General features: G+C 46.3%; 1 protein-coding gene across 1 annotated transcript in view; it reads left to right on the top strand.

The window, feature by feature from the left end:
• ATP8A2 (ATPase phospholipid transporting 8A2) overlaps positions 1-26,299 on the top strand; it is a 391,847-nt gene that overhangs the window by 219,765 nt on the left and 145,783 nt on the right. The window contains exons 25-26 of the mRNA XM_024753564.1: positions 10,092-10,275; positions 14,434-14,544. Coding sequence (XP_024609332.1) covers positions 10,092-10,275; positions 14,434-14,544 — 295 coding nt within the window. The remainder of the gene's footprint in view (positions 1-10,091; positions 10,276-14,433; positions 14,545-26,299) is intronic.

Genomic DNA, 26,299 nt, shown 5'->3' with positions numbered 1-26,299 from the left:
AAGAGAGAGGCATTAATCTGTGCACTAACTCCCCGGATGTCAGAACCTAGACCGGCTACCGCCATCCCCGGGGCTCTCAGGGCTCCTGGCTGTTTGGATTGGGACTGGGGTGAAGGTCGGCAGTGGACAGGCTGCCCCCTTTTTCAGAGTGCAGGTAGTTACAGCTTGGCCTGCTTGTTGGATTGGTAACCAGGTGGCCTTCGTTCCAGGCACCGGTGACAGGTGAAGGGCAGGTGTAATTAAGATCATTCCCTTAAGCACCTTGCTCGTCATTCATTTTCAGCGTTGCGTCAGCTCGTGCCGCCCGGTCCTGATGGAGCCACAAGTTTGCTCCAGAACATCAAAACTCAAGCCCTTCTCGAAACCTTTCCTCTGGGCTCTGTTTCCGGTACCCACCAGCCCCACAGCAGAGGCCAGGCACGCTGTTTTGAAACAGTAGTGAAATTTACAGTGGGGAACAGTAAATGTATGTTAACTTCAAGGAAGGCAGACACTCCTGAGAGGGTCTTGGGGGCCTTAATAAAGCATTTCAAGGAAGCGGAGTATCGAATTCATGCTTTTTGTGCTAAAAACATTAAGGTATTTAAATGTGTTATTCTGATCCCTGTTGCAGCCTGGGAACAGGAGAATCCAATATCTTTTATTTAAATCCCAGCCTTCCTCGGCTGCGCCGTTCTTTTGAGCCTAGTACAGGAAGAAGCAGAGTCTATAACCAGTCGACGTCGGTGAATATAAAACTGCGTGTAATTCACAACATACAACCTAGTAAAGTTTTTATAAAATGCGGTTGCCCAGATCTTAATCGATTCGACACCATTTAATGGAGATGTTAGGTTTTCAGAAGCCAGCCTCCTGTCTGAGCGCCCCTTGAATTGCTTTGTTTCCCAGACACATGATAAAATTGTCACGGACGCAAGTATGGATGATAAATTCTGAACCCCCAAGCAGGGTATCCTGATTTCAAAGGGGGCCCATTCTCAAGTTCTGAGTAAGCTGATCTTCAGCAGACGGGGTGTCCTCCCTTTACCGAGAGCATTTACGGCCGTGGCGCAGGATCAGGTTATAAGGGTTTTTGTTCACTTAATAAGGAGGATCAAGTTCCCTCTCGACTCGCAGCGTTAGATGGTTGGTCTGCACCCCTGAGGCTGGGGAGGATGGGGCTGGGGGGGGGGCGTCACCCGGCAGGTAGTCATTGAGGTCAGTGATAAATTGCTTCATCTCAGTTGGTAGCATCCTTCCCTTTGAAATTCCTGTTTGTTGAGGAAATTTTTAGAGTTTGGAATCAAGAGGTAGAGGCTGTATTAGGATGACTTCAGATGACTAGAAGATCTGGTCTTAAAATTCTTCACCCTTAAACGCTGGGTGATTCATCCCAGTGAAAGTGCACGAGCGAGTTTGTTTTTCAAGGTCCAGACGTAGGAGAATCAGGACTGCATTTTGTGCAGTGCGTGTGTGTGTACAGCCCTGAGATATCAGGGACCCCTTCAAACTTTATGTGATTCTTAAATATTAAACATTGAATGAGGTAAATGAACCTTTTAAACAACGAGGATATTATTAGTAGTAAAGGTTAATATATTGTTATAGTGGCAAATTTATATAAATGGTATTTTTTTAAAGCCGCTCAAGGTGTCTTTTGCTTCCACCCTTCTTCCCCCTCCCTTCTCGTTCCCCTTGTCCCCCTCCCCCTTTCTTCTCCTCCCCCTTTTTGATAGAGCCTGAAGATGAACTCAACTGCTGCTTTTGAAAGTTGAGTTATACCTAAAGAGTCTTTTCTGGAGTGTGGAATCATTTACCCTTAATATTTTTGAAAAATGAATACTTAGACCATGTTGAAAATCATCTTTGCACTTACAGGACGCCATGGAAATTTTAAGCTTTCTGCAGTTTGAATTTAATATATGCCCACATATATGTATCAAGTTCCGTATTAAGTTCCTAAAATGACCACAGAATTGCTCTACCGGGATATAAAGCAAGATGGCAGGGCACCTGCCTGCGTCCTGCCCCACCCAGCGCAGTCAGAATCGTCCTATTGCGACCCTAGTATGCACTCAACCTTCAGTGTGATCAAAGGGAGGCCGCCCTATGGCTGAAACTGGCAAAATACCGGAAATGTTATCGGAACTTGTACATTTCAGCCGTACCAAAGTAAGTAATGCCATTGGTATATCTGGGCCCTTAGATTCATGTCTCAGCAAATCCAGTGGCACGTTGGCCTGTATTTCATAGGGTTGGCTGAATCACATCAGGGTTCGTAGTTATTTCGTGCAGATATTCATTGCCAGTAATGAGATACAGGCCATCATTTTATTCCATCAGCAAGTTCAGTGCTTACTCTACTAACCACTGAGTTGAACAGTTATTAACAGGGCAAAGGTACTGAGGTATTCGAGATTGCGATAGAGTGATTTCAGACTTAAATCCTGTGCGAAGAGCAAATACACGGTGAGGTGCTTAAATAGAAAGACTGTGGAGGATTTGTGCCACCCGGCATCCCCAAGACCATCTGTAAAGACTGGGTAAGCCCGTGTCTGCTACGCCTTCAAAGTGCTTATGCAAGATGATACTCAGGGACTCACTGTTGGCTTAGAAGAGTCAAAGCATCGTGATTGAGAGAGGCCGGGGAAAGAGAGCAGGCTTACGTGCTGGCCTTTCCCAGGAGAGCCCAATGCCAGAGAGCGTTGCCAGCCATATGTCATTAAGAGCTGTCACAAAAAGCCTGTAATAAGCCTATAATGTTTCCAAGGATGTTAGTAGAAAACAGAATCAAGACCATTTGCTTGTTTGGTCAGGAAGTTTGCAAACAGTGTCCGTTCCTAGACCACAGGGAAAGTGGGGGGTTTTTATCTGCTTCCGAGGGAGGTAAGTTTAGATCTTATAGAGGCATCTGGTCATTTTGGGAATGCTTTCATTCACCATGTGTCTAGGTCTGTTACTTACATGGAAGTTAACATTTTTGTGTGAGTAGAACTATATTTTTTCCCTCTCGTTCATAGTTACGGTTAGAGATGTAATTAGTCTCAGAATCGTGATTGTGGTAGTTAGTTCCCATTGATTGAAAGCCCACCGTATGAATCGTGGATTGGCAGTGAGGCTGGGGTGAGGGACGGGCAGGATGTGAAGGAAGGAAAGGTAAATCTAAGAGACGGACAAACACATCCCACAGAATGGATGTGGCCAATTATACTGAAAATGTAGAGTTCATAGAAATAAATACACCTGTTAGAAAATTTGGGGATCAGTCCTTAAAACATTGGTGGCCCCCCCATGTGGTCTGTCATCCTTTCTGCTCTTTTATGAGGCAGCCAATGAGGTTAGAGAAAGAATAGTAACTTTAGTCCTATGGCATTTTGTAGGAAACCCCACCTTTTATGTTACCAATCAGATGTGGTTTGGAAATTTGTTTTTAACTTGTATATCGGAGTACAGTTGATTTACAATGTTCTGTTAGTTTCAGGTGTACAGCAAAATGAATCACGTACATACATCTATTCCTTTTCGGATTCTTTTCCCATTTAGGTTATTACAGAGTTCCCTGTGCTTTACAGTATGTCCTTGTTGATTATATTAGTGTGTATATGTTAATACCAAACTCCTTTATCCCTCCCCCCACCTTCCCCCTGTGGTAACCATACGTTTGCTTTCTAAGTGTGTATTTCTGTTTTGCACAGAAGTTCATTTGTATCATTTTTTTAAGATTCCACGTATAAGTGACATCATACGACATTTGTCTTCCTTTGTCTGATTTCCTTCACTTAACATGATCGTCTCTAGGTGTGTCCAGGTTGCTGCAGATGTGGCATTATTTCACTCGATTTCAGATGTGGTCTTGAAATCTTTAAGGATCGAGAGAAGCGCCCAATGATTGGAGGGTCTCCATAGCACCTTAATCTTCAGAGGAAATGCTGGGGTTGGACAGAACCCTTCACTGCTGAAGCCGCCACGGCTAGAAACCCTCATCCCTGAAAGACCCCTCGGGTGGGGTGCCCCTTTCTCAAAGCCTTCAGCTCGTGGATGGCATTTTCCTCTGCACGTTTCCATCCTGCTTTTTAGAGTGTGTTCTGCACTAGCCCCCACTTGCGAGGCTGCCTCTTGGTCAGGCGCTGTGTTCTTTGGAAAAATACCTGGAGTGCTCGTTGAGCTGTCGCGTCTCTCCGAGGCACCATCTCTCATGGCTTCCTCGTGGATTGGGTTGGTCAGAAAGTTCGTTCAGGTTTTTCCGTAAGATGTTAACCCAACCCAATAGAATACGGCCCCTCTCTACTTGTAAGTTTTTATGATGAGGGAGCACTTCAGTCTCCTCTAGAACCATTGAGTGATTGAGTTTAAATTTCACTTCTTTGTGCCCACAAAGAAGCCAGCCCACAGGCTCCAATTGGGTTCCACTAGACACGCCCCCATCCTGCTGCTACCCGTCTGCCCTGAGTCCCGCCTTTGCTGCTGGGCTCCGGGGCCCATCCCAAGCTGCTTTTTGGAGCTTCAGGCTATGGTGAAATGCACTGCAAACTGGGGCATATGCTTAAGTGTGACGGCCTTACATATTTTGGGTCGGAGCACAGATGTAGGACATTCCAGAAGAGGGTAACTGTCCAAGAAGCCTGGACCACTGGCCCTATGTAAGTGCACCAGATATATCTAGAGAAAGAACACGGGGATCAGAGGGACGTTAGTAAGGCAGCCATGGAAACATTTATTAAACAGGTATATGATCGTGCAGTTATTTTTAGACTTTAGACTCATATGCTAGGTGTTTGTATATTACAAACTCTATATGATATTAAATTTTTTAAACTATATGAAATTTTTAAGGTGCTACAATTTTTAAAACATTCAGGATAACCGACTGCTTATAAGAAATTAGGTGTAATGCTTTTTTCGGTGTTTGTTTTGTTTTGTTTTTGTTTTTTTTAGCCGTACATGGGCCTCTCACTGTTGCGGCCTCTCCCGTTGCGGAGCACAGGCTCCGGAAGCGCAGGCTCAGCGGCCATGGCTCACGGGCCCAGCCGCTCCGCGGCACGTGGAATCTTCCCGGACCGGGGCACGAACCCGTGTCCCCTGCATCGGCAGGCGGACTCTCAACCACTGCGCCACCAGGGAAGCCCATCAGCGGTTTTTTAATCAAAGAAAATCTCTTTCATGGGATAGTATCTTTAATGGAAAAACAGAAACTTTCACAAATGAAATCATATATGTTGGCTTCTGCATCATTAAAAAAAAAAAAAACCTAGGAAGTCTTGTATACCTTATTTTGGTTAGTATTTTTCCCTCTCACCCTCATATGTGAGGCACTCGGACAGGAAGCTATTTGAAAGGAAATTCCAACCCAAATTTGTACTTAGTTGGGGTTTAAAAGCAAATAACCACCTACATATGTCAAGCTTGAAATAAAAGAGGATGAAATTCACTGTTTCTGCTAATTAATTTTGTTATTCTATGAAAATTTTACATGACTCTTGTGCTATGGAAATGTAAACTTAGCTAACTAAAACGCTGAGCGAGAGAACTTGTTATCCTGTCCGGAACGGCGCTGGCTGCTTCAGTGTGGTCTACGGACAGCAGCATCTGGGTCACCAGGAACTTGTCAAAGTGCACATTCCTGGGTCCCACCCCAGACTTCCCGAATCTGAATGTGTACTTTTACAAGCTTTCTAGGTGGTTCTGATGGTCCCTTAAATACTGAGACTCAGTGATCTCGGGCAGTGGTCTTCAGACGTCCGTTTCAGTCATGAGGACTGTCCACATGGAATAAAGAAGTTTGGAAGTCGAGTTAGTGGACGTGTGTAGTGCATCTGGTTGATTGGTAAGTGCTGTGGCCCTGGTCGAAGTTCTCTTGGGTGGAGAGCCTTGTAACACCCCTGGTTCATCTGAGCTCAGTTTACAAATCAGTCATGGAGATCCAGCCCCTTTTTGACAAATGGGGCAACTGAGCGCTGAGAAGGGAAGGGATTTGGTTAAGCTTGATTTTGCAAATATCAAAATTTAGAAACTCTGGTGATATTGCAAATCCGAATTGAAAAACTCACTCTGAGACCAGGGCTTTTGTAGATCAAATAGATGAGTGCATGGACGCTAATCTTATAAAAGTAGTTACCAAAGGTTTTACTTAACGGTTATATTTGAAATAACTTTTAAAAGTGAGTTTTAAAATTTCAGGAACATGTATCATAAAATGAGGGACTCCAGGATACTGAATATTTTTAAATCAAAAGGAAAATTTGTTTTCTATGTTAAAATCTGTTGTGTTCGCTTAAAAAAGTGGGTAGAATACCTCTCCAGTTGATTGAAGATCTTTGAGTTGATATCTTTATTCATAACGCACCAAAATAGGTTATACAAGTGACCCAGCACCTAGCTTGGCTCAGATATGGTCTGGAATTCTTATTAGATGGGTTGAATGTATTCTACGCTGGGACTACTTACTTCAGTGTGGCTTGTGATTCCAGGTCACAAATGAAGATTTAAAAAGAGCTGTTACTGCTTCCTGGTAACTTGGTCTACTGAAATACTACTTGTGGCTTCAGCGTAGTGAAGCCTATTCAGTTCTGTAAACATTAGCTGTTTGACATCTGTTTTGAACCCCTCGTGTGTGTTAGAATTATGTTTTCTCGAGGCATTACAGCTGAGGGCGTAATGAATTGTGGATGAGAATCTCATGCTTCCAAAACACTGGGATATGACTTGGTTTATTTACCCCACTCAGGGTTTCTCTTTGCTTTTTGGGAAAAGGCAGCTTTGGGACTTGCATAGATTTTACTTTAAGCCATCAGGACTTCCCTGGACCTACCTGAGATACGGATCTCAGAGAGGCAAGCGCAGTGAGCCTGGTGGACTTGCTACTGTCTCACGTTGGCTTACTGCTAAAACCCCAAAATGAAAAGCGACAGCTGCAACCTCGGATTTTCTCAGCACCTTCCCTGGTCCACCACCTCGGCCCTTCAACCTCCCAAAACACCATATTCACATGGCCGGGTGTCTGCCCCTGGGCTCCCTTCTCTCCAGACCACACCTGGTCACCTTGCTTGGTCATCTGGGTGGCACATAGAATCTCAAGGAGCTGCAGCCTCAGTCCAGTCCAGTGCTGTTGAAGAGTCTGTTCACGCTCCCTTGTGATGTCTTTGTGGAAGCAGAGATCAGGATGAAATGATGGCGCTGTTAGGTGAAGTTCTAGTGGGTTGGCCAAAAAGTTCGTTCGGTTAATGAATACGTTGTTCAGTAAAGTTGGTGAAAGTGAAAAACGTCTTTTATTTTTACTTAAAACTGAACGAACTTTTTGGCCAACCCAAGACTTCAAGGAGTGAATAGTTGTCCTTGAAGAGTGATTGATGTCATCACGGAGAGGCACGATGAACGCAGAGATCCCCGGAGTCCCTGCATTCGCAGTACCCTAGTGTCTTCCTCGTTGCTTTGTAAAGCCCCTAGGCCAGACGAAAACGGAACAGTTTCTAACTCTTGGGTAGGTAAAGTCAAACAGTTGAAGAAGGATTCTGTCCTAACCACTGAGCAGACGTTTGAAACAAGAATGCACCTAAATGCAAAGAGATGATACTTAATTCCTTTCATCCTTAAGCGACCATAACCATTTCTGATGGTAAGGTGGGGGGCACCTGTAGGGCACTGTTCAGTTTCTCAAACCTTGACCTAAGCGTGGGTGCTGCCCTCCTCACTTCCTGTTCCACAGTGACCTTTCCTGGGGCATTTGCTTTGTATCCCAGCGGCCATGAACCCTCAGCTTCGCAAAGCTAGATCATAAAGAGGGATGTAGTGTGAGCTAATGCTGAAACTGTGAGCTCTTTCCAGCTGGTGTTTTGTACCGCCCCACAGATGCTGTGCTTCCCTTGGACATTGGTAATTACCCCTTTGGTACCCCAGGGGCGCACACACACGGTCTGGGAATCATGGGTCAGATGGCGTGCACTTCTCAGGTGTGTCCGTTTATTTTTTCCAATAATTGAGATTTTTGGGTGAGGTAGGAGACATTTGTTTCACACCTGCTAGGTAACATATGGCTTCACATAACTACATCACAACCATCTCATGAGGTGGGTGGTTATCATTTTCCCCATTTCATTGATGAAAGACAAGGACTCGTAGAATTATTTCCCTGTTTAAATCATTAGTAGGGGGCCCAGGAAAAGGTCCTGCTCAGCCATTTAAATTTGAATCCTCTGCTGTTTTCTCTGTACCACATTTGATCTCTGCTTCTATCGAGTTCAACAATGGGACGAGAAATCACATTTGTGTAGCAAATGAGAATTACCGGCTGCGTCTGCCAATAAGAAATTTACTTGGATCCAGGTAGCAGTTGCATGCACTTGGAGGGAACAGACAGAGCTTACACGCCTGTATGTTAACATTGTTTAACTGCTTTCACGTAGTCGACCGGAAGCTCAGGGATAAACAATGAAAGCTTCCAGTAATTTCCTTTCAGGCGACATTAAAGTAGGTCTGTCATCTGCTACCAGAGAGATGGTGGTCTGTTCTGTTCTGCTCTCAGCTGTCTAGAAGACCCTCCATGGAAGCTCTTTTTAAGTTCTGCAGCTTGCCTGTTAAATGACGGATGGAGGACCCAACTGAACCAACAGAAACCGGGCTTTAGGAGGAAAGAGGTGATGGGTGTCATCATACTTCAGCCTTGTTAGTATCTGGAAGAAGAGTTACATTTGTTCTGCTCTAACCCGAAGGACACGATTAGGACTTTTAACGATGCTTATCAACAACAAAAAAGCAATAATAATTTTCAGTGGTTGCAACTTCCCCAAGGAGGCAGTAAATTCCAACCCATCATTGAAAATACCTGTGAAAATGATACGAGCGAGAGTAGGTCACATGACGTGGCTCCTACAGCCCTTTCGACACTTAGATTCTGTTTTTCCAACTTGTTCATCCTCATTTCTTTGTAACGAGCAAAGGCTTCCAGAATACCTGTCTGCGAGTTCAGCTTGCTGTCTCACCAAACACATTTCCTTCCAGGGTTGGTAAAATTGAAGTTTTCTGTTGGAAACAGGTATTCCTGTGGGTTGGAGGCCATATGAAAGATGCTACCGAGAGAGTCTTTGAGGGTCCCTTCTAGCTCGTAAGCGCAGTCCACACTTAGGTGCGGAGGTCTATCTCCGGGAAGCTCAGAATGGTCTTTTGCTCTGTGTGTGTGTGTGTGTGTGTGTGTGTGTGTGTGTGTGAGAGTGTGATTGATTTAGGGATTTACCTGTAAATTTCACAGATCAAATATCAGCTTACCAATTTAAAATGTAGAATAGGTCAGTCCTGATGTACTAGTGGTTTTATCATGTTGTTTTAGTATCTGGTCTTATAGTCTGAACACACACTTTCTCATAATTAACGCTGCTGTGCTTTGGACCCCGTAGATTTATATTGGCTCTTCCTCCCAGGGGGTGCCTATGGAAAATAGCCCACCTTCGTTGATCCGCTGTGCAAACAACCCCTCTTAGGTACTGGCTACTTCACCTTCTCCTTTGGGGCCATGCTTGTGCACAGTTCAGTTTTTATAGACCTGCTGCCCTGGGGGCTGCCCTTCAAACGCTGCCTCTATCTCTGGGCTAGGGATGGAGGAGTCTGTCTTCTTTCCTCTCACACCAGTCCTCTTTCTGCACTTCTCAAGCCCTGCCAATTTTCGTTCCCTTCTCTGAAAGCAGGTTTTATAGAAAATCCCCTTGCCAGCCCTGGGTTACGTATGACGGATGGCAAAGCCAAGCTGGGGTCTGTGCTAGTTTTCTGATTTATCGGGAAGATACATCCTGAGACCTCTGTAACCAGCTTAGCTGCCCTGGTCATTCGGGAGGACACACGTGCCCGGGAGGAGTTTGCACGTACGGCTCCCGCCGAGCGGCGTGATTACCAACGGGCTGTGCTCGAAGTTAGTCTGAGTTGTGTATTTCATCTGTGAAATTGGCAAATACTTGAAAGCCACACGCTACTGTTTTCTGAAAGCTTCTTTGCACATGAGGCTAAAACGTCTGTATTGAATTTGGAAATTGTCCAGTAACTGCCCTTTCAATGCAGTGAAATGTAGAGTACAGCTGTTTCCTCTGGAAGGACTCGTAGAGTCGTAACTCCTCTCTCTTCTCCTCCAGAGTATCCCCTCTGCAGAAGTCGGAGATAGTGGATGTGGTGAAGAAGCGGGTGAAGGCCATCACCCTGGCCATCGGGGACGGTGCCAATGATGTCGGGATGATCCAGACGGCCCACGTGGGTGTGGGCATCAGTGGCAACGAGGGCATGCAGGCCACCAACAACTCGGATTACGCCATCGCACAGGTCAGTGGTGTGGTCGACCCGCCGTCCCATCTCGTCGACAGGGTCCGCTGGGCACGAAGGCCTGGCTGGTGCTTGACCTTCAGTGCAGCCCTAGACCTCTGCCACCCCTTTGGAAGCCGCATGGAGGAGAAACCACCAGTGTATTTGGGTTTCTCTGTTGCCTCGATCTTGTGCAGTTACGAGGCCCTGTCCTGCGGTTTGGGTTTCCTTTCCAGCTGTGGGACGGGCTGGGCTTTCTGTCGTCCAGGTGAGGTGTCATTCCTGACAGATGGGTCTCAATGATTTTATAATAATCATCTCTTCCCCTCAACTCTGCATCTGCTGCATGTCCTTTGCTAATGCCATCCCATGCCCAAGGATGGCTGTGCTCATAGCATCCGTTCTCTGCAATTCCTATACTGATCTCCCCTCTTCCAGAAGGTGCTGGAACCCTCTCTCAGCAGCTATTTAAGGTCAGGGGGAATCAGGGATTCACTGCCACTGCCCTCCGGGGCTGTGTCCAGGGCTCTCCAGGACCACCGCTGCCAGGTGAAGTGCCGGGAGCGTGAGCCCTGGGTTTGGGCGGCAGTTCCCCTGCGGTCAGCAGCACATAGCCTCCAGCAGTTCGGCCACATCCAGCCCGTTCCTCTCTGGACCGTACGTTTCAGCAGAGACTCCTGACCTCTTTAGTAGTTCCTGTCCCGGCAGCCTGAGGCTGAAAGAAATGTCCACTCCACGATGACAGCCCAGAAGTGAAGGAAAATACCCAACCTCCTGCCCCCTGGGGTGCATATCCAGACCGTTGATGCTGCTCGACCATCGTGGAGAGCACAGACTGTTTCCTCCTGTCTCTGGGTCACAGTGTGCTGGGATTAAGTGCCTGCTCGTTGGCTATAGTTCCCTCGTATTTCTCCACTGTTCAGTCTTTTGAAGAATGTGTTAACCTAATCACGTGGACACAGTAATGATGGCTTTTTCCTCCTTCAAGCTGAGATACGGGGCTGCATCTTGAACATGGAGGAGGTTGCTTCAAGCTGGCCCTCTGCGGCTTTGGGAACTCCACCTCCCGGAGCGGGCCTGTGCCTTAGATCCCATCTCCAGTTCCCTCCCAGCTGGTGGTTGTGCAAACACTGGGAAGAACTGCAGGATCCTCATGGCTCCGAAAAGTGCATGAAATCAGCCTTGTTCCTTTGGGGTTTTTTTTTTTTTTTTGCGGTACGCGGGCCTCTCACTGTTGTGGCCTCTCCCGTTGCGGAGCACAGGCTCTGGACGCGCAGGCTCGGCGGCCACGGCTCACGGGCCCAGCCGCTCCGCGGCACGTGGGATCCTCCCGGGCCGGGGCACGAACCCGCATCCCCCGCATCGGCAGGCGGACTCTCTGCCACTGCGCCACCAGGGAGGCCCCAGCCTTGTTCCTTTGTTGATTTCAAATAAATCCTCAAGATGACTGCTGAAGTCGGTAGGAAGAATGAATTCTGATTTTACAGGTGGGGAAACTAGGGCTCCTTCATAATAGGTGACCTGCCATGGGTCTCAGGCACCAGGGTCAGAGAACAGCAGACCTGCACGTGACCTTGGGGAACCAGCCCTGCACACCTGCCCAGTTACTTTGCCGAGTCAACTGCTCCAAGGCCTGTGGGACTCATGCTTCCTGCAGTCTGTCAGCAACTGTAGACGTTATACACCCCAGCATTATTAAATACTTGAGTTATAGCATCATCTGGCTGGCAGGGATCTTTAGAGATTTCCTAGGAGCTCCAGGCAAATATTTGTCTTTTTTTTTCAAATGTCTAGGGAAGGGAGATTCCATGACTTGCTTTATTGAAACTGTACTAATAGGATGTGGGATCTGGAGCAATTGGTCTTTTCGAATCATTAAAGGCCAATCAAAATTAAAAGCAAATCAAAATCAAGGGAGGGCGGAGAGGGGAGCAGGACTTTGTAACTCTAGTTAGGGGTTTTCTTGCCCATCCAGCGCAAGCCAGAGGAGGGGAGCTGACGGGTGGAGCTGACGGGAGGCCCCCATATGGCCGCCATCCCTCCTGCCCGCCGTCCCGTTCACGCTTAGGCAGAGATCCCGTTATTTGGGGGCTGCGTTCTCCTTGCCCTACACCCTCTCCACACGACAGTATGCTTCCTCCGCCTTAATTACTAGGTAGGAAATGCCGCAGTTTGCTGAATTCCTTTAGCTGAAGTTAATAAAACAATCAGTGTCTTTGGTTGAAGTTAACGCCTTGCCCTGGATCTGTTTATTTTCATGTGGACGAATACATTTTTGATTGGGTTTTGGAGAACGTGCCCTGGAGAGTCGTTCCAGAAGGGAAGAAGTTAGCTCAAAGACTTGTCCTTGGGAAAATGAGGAAGTCGGCAAAGCTCTGCTTCTATTTCTTCCCCACCGGCCCCTGCTTCTGTCCGCAGGAGCGGCCCTGGGACTGACGGCCGGCCCCGTCTTGCTGCTTTGCTGTGCGTGGGCTGCCCGTGTAGTGTTGAGTCTCCAGCCCTCGGCTGCCTGCTCTCCTCGGGAGAGAGTCATTTGTGCCCCCTGCCTTCTTAATGTTTTTTGAGAGACCTCATGAAAATAGCATTTCGATTTAGGATCTGTTTTTTTTTTTTTTCCTGAAAAAAAGTCACTGTAGCGCCAAGCCAGCACCTTCGGAATGATTCCAGCAGATGTTCTCTGTACCCATTGAAGGCTGAACTCCAGGGGGTCCAGGTCAAATGCAAACTTCCTTTTTATTTGTTTCGCTAGTTATTTTATGATTCCCTGTTCCCCTCCGGAATCCTTGATGAGCCTTTATGGAGAGTTTTATTTTTCCATATGTACCTACTCCTCCCATTTTGGGGTCTCATTCAGCTTTTCGAGCAGCACGTAGATGAGACATCTGCCTTCCCCGATCTGCAGAAACTCGCCGAGATGCGATTCACGTGGGACTGAGCCCCTCTTCTTAGCGCTAAAGCAAACTGTTGCATGCCTTCCTCTTGAAAAAGTATTTTTTAAAAGATACTATATTTTCAGGCAGCCTTTCTTTTCTACAGATAGTTCAATATAATCTCAAAAGTCACCTGGAACGAATACGAAATTTGCAATAGCACCAGGATTTCTAGTATCTGTGGATGTTCTCACTCCGACCTGGTTATCTCTCCTGGGAAAGAAAACAGAATTTGAGTTTGTGGACTTCCCTATGACTCAGAACAGGAGTTAAGGTTTTAGTTCAAGGCAACCAAGGAGGGATTCAGCACCAGGCCAGGCCAATTGAATATACTGTGAATTTAAGCAGGGCTGCACCCACAGACGGTGCGTACACGCCAGAGTACGCCCAGGCTACAGCCCAGAAAAACAACCCGTTTCCCTCCCTCCGGCCCCTTGTTCACACTTTTGGGGACCTTTGTGAAAGAGGACAGAAAGAGCAAAGCCAGGCTAAGGGGAGGGGAGGCTGAGGAGATATGACTGGAGTGGTGACCCCCTGCCACAAGGAGGATTCAAGTATTTTATCGGAATATTGCTGAATATTTCAGACTGTGAGAGCTAAGCTGTTACATCACTCTGGACTTAGTAGCAGCTGCCTGTTGGTGTTTTGTTCGGGTGGATGACTGCGTCGCACTCCAGCAAGAGGGGCCGTGTCCTTGTCGGAGGCCACAAAAAGGGGAAGGACGTGGGTATAGAAGTGGAGGGCAGGGTGTGTGTCTGCGTCTGTGAGTCTTACTGTCTTTAACCTGCAGGCTGACAGCGGAGACAGGGAGCGCATGTATGTGCATCCCTTCTGTTTCCAAGGATACTGGTGCACGAGTGTCCCCGTCCCTTGTTCCTGTTGTCATCATAAAACCTGTGATTCAACGGAAGCATCTGATTCCCACTGCTCTTTTCTTCCAGTTCTGATGGGCCACCTTCTTTTAATAATTAAGATCCTGAAAAAGAAGTTGCATAAGTAGATTTTCACAAGAATAGCCATTCGAAGTCCAGCTGTGTGTTTGGGGAAAAGAAAAATTCTGTAGATTTAAGGGGAGATTTTAGTCATTCTCACCTGGCCTGAAAGCTCTGCCTTTAGAGGGAATGATGGTCTTGGGTTACCTGCAGAATCCGCTTTCCTCCACTCCCTGTCAGTCTCCTCCAGAGGACGTTCTGCGATTCTCCTTCCCAAGTGATGGGCTCTCCTGGACCCTTTTTCTTTCCTTTTTCAGTTTTCCTACTTGGAGAAGCTCCTGCTGGTTCACGGCGCCTGGAGTTACAACCGGGTGACCAAGTGTATCCTGTACTGTTTCTACAAGAACGTGGTCCTGTACATCATCGAGGTGAGTGAGGCTGCTTCTTCCTTGAAGAGGACAGCCTTTAGGTAATTAGGTCATTTCAAGGAAGGATTTTGTTCAGGGATAAGTAAAAAGATACTCCCCTGATGTATCGAGACCTGTGACACACACAGCCTCTTTGAGACCGGGGACACCTTCCAGGTCCAGGTTCTCTGGATCAAAAGCCAGGAGTCGCGGGATGCCTTCTCCACACTGCACGCCCTCCTCCCTCTGCCCAGCGGACAGACGGACAGGGGAAGGCCCTCTTCTGCGTGTCCCTCCTGCTGTCGCTCACACCCTCCTCCCCCAGGTGGCCAGAGCCTCAGAGCAGCCGGTGGCTCCTTGCTTGGTGGGCACAGAGACGTTCCTAGGCAACCCATCTGTTTTTATCTTGACTCGAATGAAAGGGTTTCTGGCTGGATGTCTCATGGAATCTGCAGGTTTCCTGAGCTTTCGTTTATTGCTCTGGGGATATTTAGATGCTGCCACTTCAGCAGGGAGGATGTGGGATTGAGTGGGAGGAAGCCAGGAATGTAACTAAAAATCTCTCAATGAACTCATTGGGTTGTCAGCCTGTTTTTCAAGATGCTGATTCCGTTGTAAGTGAAATAAATGTGCTGTCTGGGACTAGCAGGGCGGATGGGGCGGGCCGAGGGGCAAGTGGAAAAGGCACTTCATGTTTGGTCCCGGGGGCACCACCAGCCACCTCGTTCCTCCTTTTGCTATAAAGGTGTGGCCGTCATGACTAAGAGATTTCCAGAAGTGTTTCCTAAAGAGGAAGCAGGCAGTCACTCTATGGGACAATAGAAGAGCAATGGTCATTGTGTGTGGTGCTAATATCTCCTTCTATTGTGGGTTATTTTGTGTCTGATTTCTCAACGCTTGGCAGAAATAATAACCGAGGCATATATCCACTTTTTCTGATGTGGTCCCTTAAAAGCCTCAACTCAGATCATTGAACAGGTGGTTTGCTCATGGAACTGTGATTAACCATTTCTTTACCAAATTGTCTATTCCTTCCAGTTGAATATGCAGGTCAGACTTAGAGGTTCACGTCACTCACTCTCTAACTAAACTCCCACCGAGTAGTTTTCCCAAGTTGCGCAGGTTGTGCACTGCACAAGCCTGCCCAGCCAAAGTGGTCAGTAGGGCTGAAACATAGGAACACCTAGAAAAAGAGATGCATTTTTCTAATCTGCACAAAGGGCAGCCCGCTTGCCTTGTCTGCTCGTCTCGTGCTGCCGTGTTCACCTCAACCCACTCCGAGTAAGAACTTCGCGATGTTACACGTAATGGACTTTGTGGTGTCCGTCTTCTTCCTGTCCACATTTTGACAATTCCCTTTAGGCGCCTAAAGATGTTTGCCGCCACCCCCCTTGGCATTTTTTGCGTCTGTGATAGGAGTCGCCCCTGAATGTCACTTGGGGTCGTAGATAATTAGTGCCGTGGACTGAAGTGACGAGCATTGGAGTCCCCGTCCCACATGGCAGCCCAACTTTCACGGGCATTTTCATCTCCTGGAGGTGCTGGCTTCAGAAGATTTCTCAATAATCTGGTTTTCCTCACAATCAGCACATTACAGATAGTCTAGACTTCTTATCAAGACATTCTCCATGAAGCCCCAACCCTTGAGTTTTCCAGAGTTTCCTTGGGGGCCCTTCTTAGTCATTTACACCTACTATCTTGCCTTTTCCTTTTTTTAAAAAAAAACATCAAGGGGGCTGAGGCTGTGATGAGTACAATTTAAGTCTGTCTGAAAAATGCTGTTTGGAACACTTTCAATTCTGAAAGTGCTGGGCGAGTTCCTTACATTAATATTTCAGTTGTGGCCAAGCAACAGGGATTAAATGGTCTTTTCTAAACAGCCTTTTAAACGTTCTTTACAGGATGAAAAATGAATGAATGAATAAATAAATAAATAAATAAAATGTCTCCACTGATCCATGCCCAATTTTCTCCTTAGTATTTCTGGGCAATCTTAATTTTATTTATTACTTATTTATTTGTTAGTTTATATTTTTGGGGGGGGTGTTTCAATTTTGTTTTTTTTTAACATCTTTATTGCAGTATAATTGCTTTACAATGGTGTGTTAGTTTCTGCTTTATAACAAAGTGAATCAGCTATACATACACATATATCCCCATATCTCCTTCCTCTTATGTCTCCCTCCCACCCTCCCTATCTGACCCCTCTAGGGGGTCACAAAGCACAGAGCTGATCTCCCTGTGCTATGCGACTGCTTCCCGCTAGCTATCTATTTTACAGTTCGTAGTGTATTTATGTCCATGCCACTCTCTCACTTCGTCCCAACTTACCCTTCCCCCTCCCCGTGTCCTTCTAGGAGGTGGGTCAGAAAGGATCTTGCTGTGATTTATGTCATAGAGTGTTCTGCCTATGTTTTCCTCTAAGAGTTTTACAGTGTCTGCCCTTACATTTAGGTCTTCAATCCATTTTGAGGTTTTTTTTGTACATGGTTACGGAGTATTCTGGTTTCATTCGTTCCATTCAGCTAGTCTGTGTCTTTTCATTAGAGCATTTAATACATTTACATTCAAGGTTATTATCGATATGTATGTTCCTCTTACCATTTTCTTAATTTTTTGAGGTTTGTTATTGTAGGTCTTTTCCTTCTCTTGTGTTTCCTGCCTAGAAAAGTTCCATTAGCATTTGTTGTAAAGCTGGTTTGGTGGTGCTGAATTCTGTTACCTTTCCTCGTCTGTAAAGGTTTAATTTCTCCGTGGAATCTGAATGAGATCCTTCCTGGGTAGAGTAATCTTGGTTGCAGTTTTTTCCCTTTCATCATGTCCTGCCACTCACTTCTGCCTTGCAGAGTTTCTGCTGCAAGATCATCTGTTAACCTTATGGGGATTCCCTTGTATGTTACTTGTTGTTTTTCTCTTGCTGCTTTTAATATTTTTTCTTTGTATTTAATTTTTGATAGTTTGATTAATGTGTTTTGGTGTGTTTCTCCTTGGATTTATCCTGTATGGGACTCTCTGTGCTTCTTGGACTTGATTAACTATTTCCTTTCTCATATTTGGGAAGTTTTCAACTATAGTCTCTTAAAATATTTTCACAGTCCCTTTCTTTTTCTCTTCTTCTGGGACCCCTATAATTCGAATGTTGGTGCATTTAATGTTGTCCCAGAGGTCTCTGAGACTGTCCTCAATTCTTTTCCTTCTTTTTTCTTCATTCTGCTCTGCAGTAGTTATTTCCACTATTTTATCTTCCAGGTCACTTATCTGTTCTTCTGCCTCAGTCATTCTCCTATTGATTCTTTCTAGAGAATTTTTAATTTCGTTTGTTCTGTTGTTCATCATAGTTTGTTTGCTCTTTAGTTCTTCTAGGTTTTTGTTAAATGTTTCTTGTATTTTCTCCATTCTATTTCCAAGATTTTGGATCATCTTTACTATCATTACTCTGAATTCTTTTTCAGGTAGACTGTGTATTTCCTCTTCATTTGTTTGGTCTGGTGGGTTTTTACCTTGCTCCTTCATCTGCTGTTTGTTTCTCTGTCTTCTCATTTTGTTTAACTTACTGTGTTTGGGGTCTCCTTTTTGCAGGCTGCAGGTTCATAGTTCCCGTTGCTTTTGGTGTCTGCCCCCAGTGGTTAAGGTTGGTTCAGTGGGTTGTGTAGGCTTCCTGGTGGAGGGGACTGGTGCCCGTGTTCTGGTGGATGAGGCTGGATCTTGTCTTTCTGGTGGGCAGGACTGCGTCCGGTGGTGTGTTTTGAGGTGTCTGTGAACTTAATATGATATCAGGCAGCCTCTCTGCTAATGGGCGGTGTTGTGTTCCTGTCTTGCTAGTAGTTTGGCATAAGGTGTCCAGCACTGTAGCTTGCTGGTCGTTGAGTGGAGTTGCGTCTTAGTGTTGAGATGGAGATCTCTGGGAGAGCTTTCACCATTTGATATTGCATGGAGCTGGGAGGTCTCTGGTGGACCAATATCCTAAACTGCGCTCTCCCACCTCAGAGGCTCAGGCCTGACACCGGCGGGAGAACCAAGACCCTGTCAGCCACATGGCCAATGTCACGTGGATTGTGGAGGGTCTGGCCCTGTGGTCCAGTTGTTTATATTCTCACTCCAGCTGCTCATCCAGCAGAGCCTTCTCCCTGCTTGGCCCTTTTGTGGTCTTGCTGCCTTTCTGATGCGCAGCTGGTATCACGTGCAGATTCCCCAGGTCATGTACGTCTGTGATATTAACCTAAGCTTTACTGCCAAGTCACCAGAAATCTCCGAAAATAACTAGCTTTTTACGACAGCCATTACGTCCAAGCTTCTTCTCTTCTCTCTTCGGTGGAGGCTTCCTGACCTTAATTTTAAATCCAAGAAACAGAATCCTTGGCTGAGCGCAGACGGTTCGAGCATTCTCTCAGACAGCCTCTGCCATTGCCGAATAAGCTCTGTGGTATCAGCGTGTGCACTTCAGGTAGAATTCCAACATGGGAAAGTACTGCTTGTACGCTGTTTTCGTGTGTTTTGAGCTGAAAGATCAAAGGTTTTTGTAAGTTGATTTTCTCATTTGCAATGAATAGTGTTGCGTTCTACGGGTTATCTTGTAGTTAATTACTTATGTTAGAATAAATTAAGTATATTATGTATTTTTCTGAACTGGTTTTCTTGTAACTCAAGGGGGAAACCCTTTGTGATAGCCAGGACGTTCTCATCTCAGAAGCCCTCTGATATTCTTAACTAGCAGTCATTTAAGAATACAAACAAAATAATATGCCAGCTAAAAAAGGTATCACGTGTGCATACATACACGTATATAGCCTTAGCCATTATTACGAGGCTCAGTATATGATTTGAATTAGCAATAAAGGTTGTACAGAGAAACTAGAGCCTATGATGTAATACTGTCCACGCATTTGGTATACTAACCTGTAGAACCGGATTTCTCTAGAGAGGGAATGCCTGGTGATACCCTCACGGCAATACAAGTCTCATTCTGAAAGTCCCTCCACCCCTAAGTCCCTTATGTGTATTCTTTTCTGATTTTTCTCTCTGTGTTTATAGAGATGCTTATATATACAGACAAATCAGTGTTTTACACACACATCATCCCGTTTTGTGATACGTCCTGCAGCCCCTGTTCTACCTACAGTGCATGTTGGAATCATTTCCCGTCACTACATAGAGATCTGTTGCCTGGTGTTTCACACTCTGGTGTCCTACAACCTGTTCATCCCTTCCTGTGTTGATAAACATTCATCTCCAGCTTCACCCACAAAAAGCCTTGTGGAATTACACCTTTCCCTCTAACCAGGCCGTAAATACTCCACCAAAATGATGTTGATCTAATTAGACCATTTTCACTGCAGTGCCTTGAACATAATCCGTGCTCAACTCATGTATTATTATCTGTACCCCATGTTCTTTCTTGCTGACAGCTCTTACTTAATGCTTGTGTGGTGTGCCATATAAAATTTATTCAGACCAAAGTAACCATTGGTTCAAGTGATTAAAAAATAGGAAGAAAATGATGGAATCAGTGATTTCCTAGGGGCCCTATTAATGGTAGAAGTAAAAGTATATTCCGTCTTTGTTTTCCATCCTCTCTGCTACTACCTTAATTTAGTACTTTTTATTTTTATTTTTTGCGGTACCCGGGGCCTCTCACTGCTGTGGCCTCTCCCGTTGCGGAGCACAGGCTCCGGACACGCAGGCTCAGCGGCCATGGCTCACAGGCCCAGCCACTCCACGGCATGTGGGATCTTCCCGGACCGGGGCACGAACCCGTGTCCCCTGCATCGGCAGGCGGACTCTCAACCACTGCGCCAACAGGGAAGCCCTAATTTAGTACTTTTTACCTGGATGATAGCAGAGACCACTAGCTTTGCCCATTCAAACATCTATAATGAAGCCAGGATGAACTTTCTGAAACATACATCTGACCAGCTCCAGTGCCTGGCCCAGTGTCTGGAGCATGGGTGCCCCAGAATGTCGGCAGTGAGTGAGCGAATGAATTCCACTACTCTCTTCAAACTCCTCAAGGGTTCCTGTGTCCTTTGATAAAATCCCATCTCTCCCTCGAGCCCCTGGTGGTCTAGACCCTGATGGTCCACACTACATCTCTCCTATTTTGTTTTTAATCAGTGTTATTGAAGTATAATGAATATACAGTAAGATACACCATTTTTAGGTGTACAGTTCCATGAATTAAAACTGGGTTTTTATCACTAGAAACTAACTGGCAATATTCTGACTGCCTTCCCGCAGACGATGACAGACAAGAGTGTCACAGGGAGTTCTGTGGATGGACGGTGGTGATGGTTGTGCAACATTATGAACGTACTTAATGCCACTGAATTCCACACTTGGAAATGGTTAAGATGGTAAACTATGTGTATTTCGCCACCATTTTTTAAAAACGCTAAAACGTTAAAAAAAGAACGTCACAAGCGCTTGGCTGTTTTGTTCACCTTGAGGGAAACAAAAAATGCACATCAGCTCGTTGAAGGCTTGAAAGAAAGACTTTGTGTGTGGTTTTGCTTTGTATTACAACCAATTAAATGCTAAGTTTAGTGGCTGTGACCAGATGGACCGTATTTCTCAGAAGGTGAAACCTTGCTGTGAGGCTGGACTAGGTGGGGCTTTGCAAGCTGGCCACGCAGGTGGGACGCCTGTCAGCCAGCTGGAGGGGAGTGTGCCTCGTGTGTGTGCGTTCGGGCCAGGAAAAGGAATGAAATTAGCAAAGGCAAGGAGGTAGGGGTACTGGAGTGGCCAGAGGAGGGGCCTGAAAACCAGACGGGAGCTTTGTTGCTTTTGGAGACTGGGATCCCTTTTTCATTCCGGAATTGGCAAGTTCCGTAGTAAAAGCAATTTCAGAAAATGTGTCTTTCAGTACATTGGGCACATGGTAAGCAGAGACCTTTAATGTAATTTTGTAGTTTTAACCTGGGGCATGAATCATGGCCATTATGATGGTGAGAAGTTGGTGGATCCTAATACAGGGAATAACCATGACCCATAGATATCGATGTGAAAAAAAATGGGAATTTTATACCACTTAGAGTGTCTACTTATTTTTGGCAACATATATGAGAAATTTTAATGTTTTCCTGGGGTCGTTAAACTGGTATGGGATACAAGCCGGGAGATGGGATGCATATTAGCCTAGAGGTCTGGAAATATTATTACTGAAATAGAGATTTAAACCGTCGCAATTTGGGGATCCAGATGAACAAGACGGAGCTCTGGCTCTTGGAGGGGACACAGGTGAGAACTCCCACCACTCAGTACCATGCTGGGCGCTGGCTTCCAGGAAGATGCTTTAGGTGAGATCGATCCGAAGGGTAGCTCTTCCCTCACAGCCGGGGAAGGTAGGGGCCTCGGGTTTCCAGGATGAAATGAGTTAAGACCTGAAGGTTGACCAGGGGCTAGAAGGGAGGGTCAGGCCTGTGTACCAAGGAGAGCCCGCACCTGCATTTACCATCCCACCCGCTGCGTTTATTCCAGCTCTGTGAGGGGTGTCAGGAGTCATCGGCAGGGTAAACAACAGGGAAAACGTGCACTTTGCTGGGGTTTTACCGTTTCAGCGGGAAGGCGGCTGCAGAACTAGTTAGATGTGGGCTTAGGACCGGGCTCTCAAAGCCTAGTTGGTCGCTGCTGGTCCATAGAGCGGGGAGTTTGTTAGCAAAAGGCAAGGGGGAGGGGTGACGGGGAGGAACTGTCACAAAGCCGGAGAAGGCTTAGGTCTGGAGGGATGCCCCTACCAGATACCCAGCACTTTGAACTTTATAAAAAGAGACTCTTACTGCTTTTCACAGGTGACAATATATGCTTTCTTAATGATGTTTTCGCAGCTGCTTTACCTAAGAGGATCGTTATAAAGATCCAGTATTCTGAAAAAAAGTATTTATGCATGGATGTTATAAAAATTGAGTCTCTAACTCCATAAACTGTTTAAGCCTCCCTGGAATTAAAAAAAAAAAAAAGAAGTGCAAGTCCAGAAACAAAATTGATGCAAAGGACTCATGGGGCCCGCGTGAACTTTGAGAGCTCTGCTGGGTGCGTTGTTCCAGGTGCCCGCTCTTCCCCTCCACCTGGTGCTGTGGCAGAAATAAACGACTCAAACCCAGCAAGGGGTCCGGCTCCTCACATCTGCGCTAAAGCTCACAGATTCCAACTTGCTCCCCTGGCTAAAGGCTCTCCTGCTTTCAGAGATGGCACTGCACGGGCTAGTACTGGGTGCTTGTCTATTCACCAACTCAGTGGCCCAGGCAGGACTGATGACACAGCGCTCAATAGACAGGTAATCAACTGAGCAGGTCTTCAGTAGAGGCCAGCCTCTAGGAATCTACTGGGCTTTTGGGTTTCATGGGTTTTTTAATTAATTTATTTTTTGGCTGCGTTGTGTCTTCGTTGCGGTGCGCGGGCTTCTCATTGCGGTGGCTTCTCTTGTTGCGGAGCACGGGCTCTAGGCATGCAGGCTTTGGTAGTTGTGGCACGTGGGCTTCAGTAGTTGTGGCACACGGGCTCAGTAGTTGTGGCTAACGGGCTCTTGAGCACAGGCTCAGGAGTTATGGTGCACGGGCTTAGTTGCTCCGCGGCATATGGGATCTTCCCGAGCCAGGGCTCGAACCCGTGTCCCCTGCACTGGCAGGCGGATTCTTAACCACTGCGCCACCAGGGAAGTCCCTGCACGTTGTTTTGATAATCTTTTGTGGGTCACTCGTCAATCTGAGGATTGCTTTTTCATAACACTAGCTATTAACTGGAAGCTTTACCTCCTCATTAGCCTCAGCTAATTGGTTTCCCTTATTCCTTCGAAGGTATTTATTAGTAAGGTATGCCACTGTCCTGTTTTACAAGGTATAATTCACATGCACAGAATTAATGCTTTTTAGTGTACAGTTCTGTGAGTCCTAACAAATGCACCACACTCAGGTACAGAGCAGCGCCATGACTCCCCGTACCCCCCCAGCCCGCTTTGTATCGGCCGCTACCCTCCCACTCAGTCCCTAGAAATGACTGCTCTGGTTTCCGATGCCGTAGTTTTGCCTTTCTTAGAACGTTGTAGGCATGGAACTGGACGGTGTGTGGTCTTCTTATGCTGGCTTCTCCTCTCAGCGTAAGGCATCTGAGAGTTGTTGAGAGTATCAGTAGTTTATTCTTTATTGTCGAGTAGTATTCCTTTATACGAATAGGGTTTCCCATGGTTGGGGAGTTCTGGAAATCCAATCCCAGGGGGTTGAGAACCAGGGACCAGGAAGTCAGTGAACTCCAGGTAATATCATAGTTTAAGGAAGGGCTGGAGTAAAGTTTGACTAGCATGACACTGGCCGTAATAAAGCAAGATGATGGTAGTGGACAAGTGTGTCAGCCTGGTGAACGCCTTCTGCTTAAGCCCTCCTGGGGAAAAGAAAGGCCAGGAGCCCACAGACTTGTCTTCCTGGAGCCACGCTTCCAACCGCTGTCTGGCTGGTGTCCATTAGCCGAGGGCAGCATCATCACGGCCCCGGCTGGGGGCTGCCCCTGGGGGCTTTGCCTCCAGCTCAGGCCATGCAGATTTGGGCAAGCCTCGGGACCACTCACAGCCTCATCGTCCTCCTCTGTAAAATGACAATAAGAAGGTACAGACTTCCAGAAGTCGGTGAGGATGAAGTGAAATCACATTGGAAAGCCTTTAGCATGGTGTCAACCATGCAGCAAGCTCTCACATCAGCCTTTAGCATCCTTTTAAGGTATTTCATATTTGACAACCTTACAGCTATGCTGTGGTTACGGGCGTGAGGCTCTTCTCGTCCCTGCCCCCTCCCAGAACAGAAATCTAGTTTTCTTGTCCACCCTCTGCCGGAAGCCTTCGCGGGAGGAGGTGAATCTTCCGACGCTTAGCCCGAAACGTAGCTCTTCTTATGTAATCGTCAACTCTGCAGCTATGTATGATGACTGTAGAGCAGAACAACCGCGATTAAGTCTGTCAGATTAACTGGAAGGTTGCTTGCTTCCCGTCTGTGCATTGCTCCTAATTGACGTGCTAATAAGTTAACTGTTTCCCAGTAATGTGGGCCCCTGTCCATAACTGAGAAATAGTTCTTCTAACATCATCTGTGATCTAATCTTCTCCCCTGACCTAGAGCGGCATTTTCAGATTTCATTAAGCAGCCTAGACCGCTTGGTGCTCACACGCTCTGCTCGAGTTACATCAGCAGCGTTTAAATGAAACATTCAGACTCGTCCCTTAAAACTTCAGCCTCTCAGCAGTCCACTCTGCTGGAATTTGCTGGAAGGAATCCACCGGAGAGTGGAGATTTGCCAGTTTCTTTCAAATCCAAGCCCTCTCGTGGTGATTGAAGATTGCTCTCCGGGCTCTAATGGATCCAGATGCCTGTCTGCCTGCCCGCTTCAGAGGCCAGACTAGCTCTGCCTCTAAGTGCTTACTGATTGCCTGAAAGCACACCCTCCTTTCTCCTTGTGTACGAACCGGGCGGGAGCTGTGATGTCAGCAGAGATCCTGTCAGTGCTTTCAGGTGGGTGAAGTGCTGTCTTGATCTTGGGTGGTTTCCAACTATAACCTTGAAGTGTCCAGCAGTTCTGTCAGTTACACCTGCCTTCAGGGTGCTTTGAAATTCACCTGCTTTGGGACACTCCATCACGAGAGCAAGCCGCAATGAGATACAGCCTGGCCACCAGTATGTGTTGGTATGAAAATGGAAAATAAGTTTTCCTGGGTTCTTGCTGCTGTTCTTGGGGCTGAGAATACTTTAAATCTATAAATCTTGGGTGTGTTTTGTATATCCTGACTTTTTTGGTGGGGGAGGAGACTTGCCAGAGAAACTTAACCCAAAAGGCAGTGCTGTAAAACATTCCTGTGCTATTTGATAGGTCATGGTAAAGGCCACTGGGGTCCGTTCATAGTATCATTAGCTGACGTAAAACGTGCGTTTGACTCAGTAATTGTTTCTGGAAATGTTAAAAGCTCATTGCAGGATCTTGTTACTTTATCCCCGAACGTATCTGAAAAGACTGACGGAAGACTCACCATAGGGAGGTTATACAGCAGCTTTGGGTTTTTCTTCCCACCGGAATCACACCAAGCAGATGGCCCTTGTTTTAACACAGGTCTCCTGGGCCCGTCTTTCTAGCAGTTCCTCCTGGGCTAAGCACTGCCATAGACTTACAAGAGCCGCGTACCTACACATGCCCTTGGGGGGTGGTTTTTCCTTCCTTTTTCTGTTTGTGTGGTCTGATAGAAATCTGTCTGTGATGGAAATGCCCTGGGATTCCTCCCCCAGGAACCCTCACGGGATGCCTCTTCCTGCATCTCTCCTCCTTGCCGGCTACTTCCTGTAACCATAGCCAGTGCCACGGTTACCCTGCCTCTAGCCCTAGTCTACATAGATAGGAGTCATGACTGAGGATACTGCCGCTTCTCCTTTTTTTCCTGTTTCTGTAGCATCTGTTACAATGTATAACCCCACAAGGGATATCTGCCCATATCAAAAAATGCTTCTCAGTGGTTTCTACACAATGAACATAAATGGAAAAAAAAACAGCTAAGCCTTTGTTGTTGCCGATTAAGTTGGTAGAAGGAATTCTAAAGAGTAAAATTAAAATGATGTTGAAAATCAAGTTTCTCTGTCTACGATGAGTTATGAAAATATTTTTCTTAAACATTAATTAAAAAGATATATTTTAAATGAACTGAAATATACTAAAGCTATAAAGTCAGTGTGAATAAAAAGGAAGATGTTCCCCACTCTTGGATAGGAAGAAATATGTACACACACACCCTGAGACATACACATATGTACATACA

The sequence above is a fragment of the Neophocaena asiaeorientalis genome, unplaced genomic scaffold, assembly GCF_003031525.2.
Source record: "Neophocaena asiaeorientalis asiaeorientalis breed wild unplaced genomic scaffold, Neophocaena_asiaeorientalis_V1.1 scaffold443, whole genome shotgun sequence".
Taxonomy (NCBI): Eukaryota; Metazoa; Chordata; class Mammalia; order Artiodactyla; family Phocoenidae; genus Neophocaena; species Neophocaena asiaeorientalis.
This window is presented reverse-complemented; position numbering and strand designations above follow the sequence as displayed.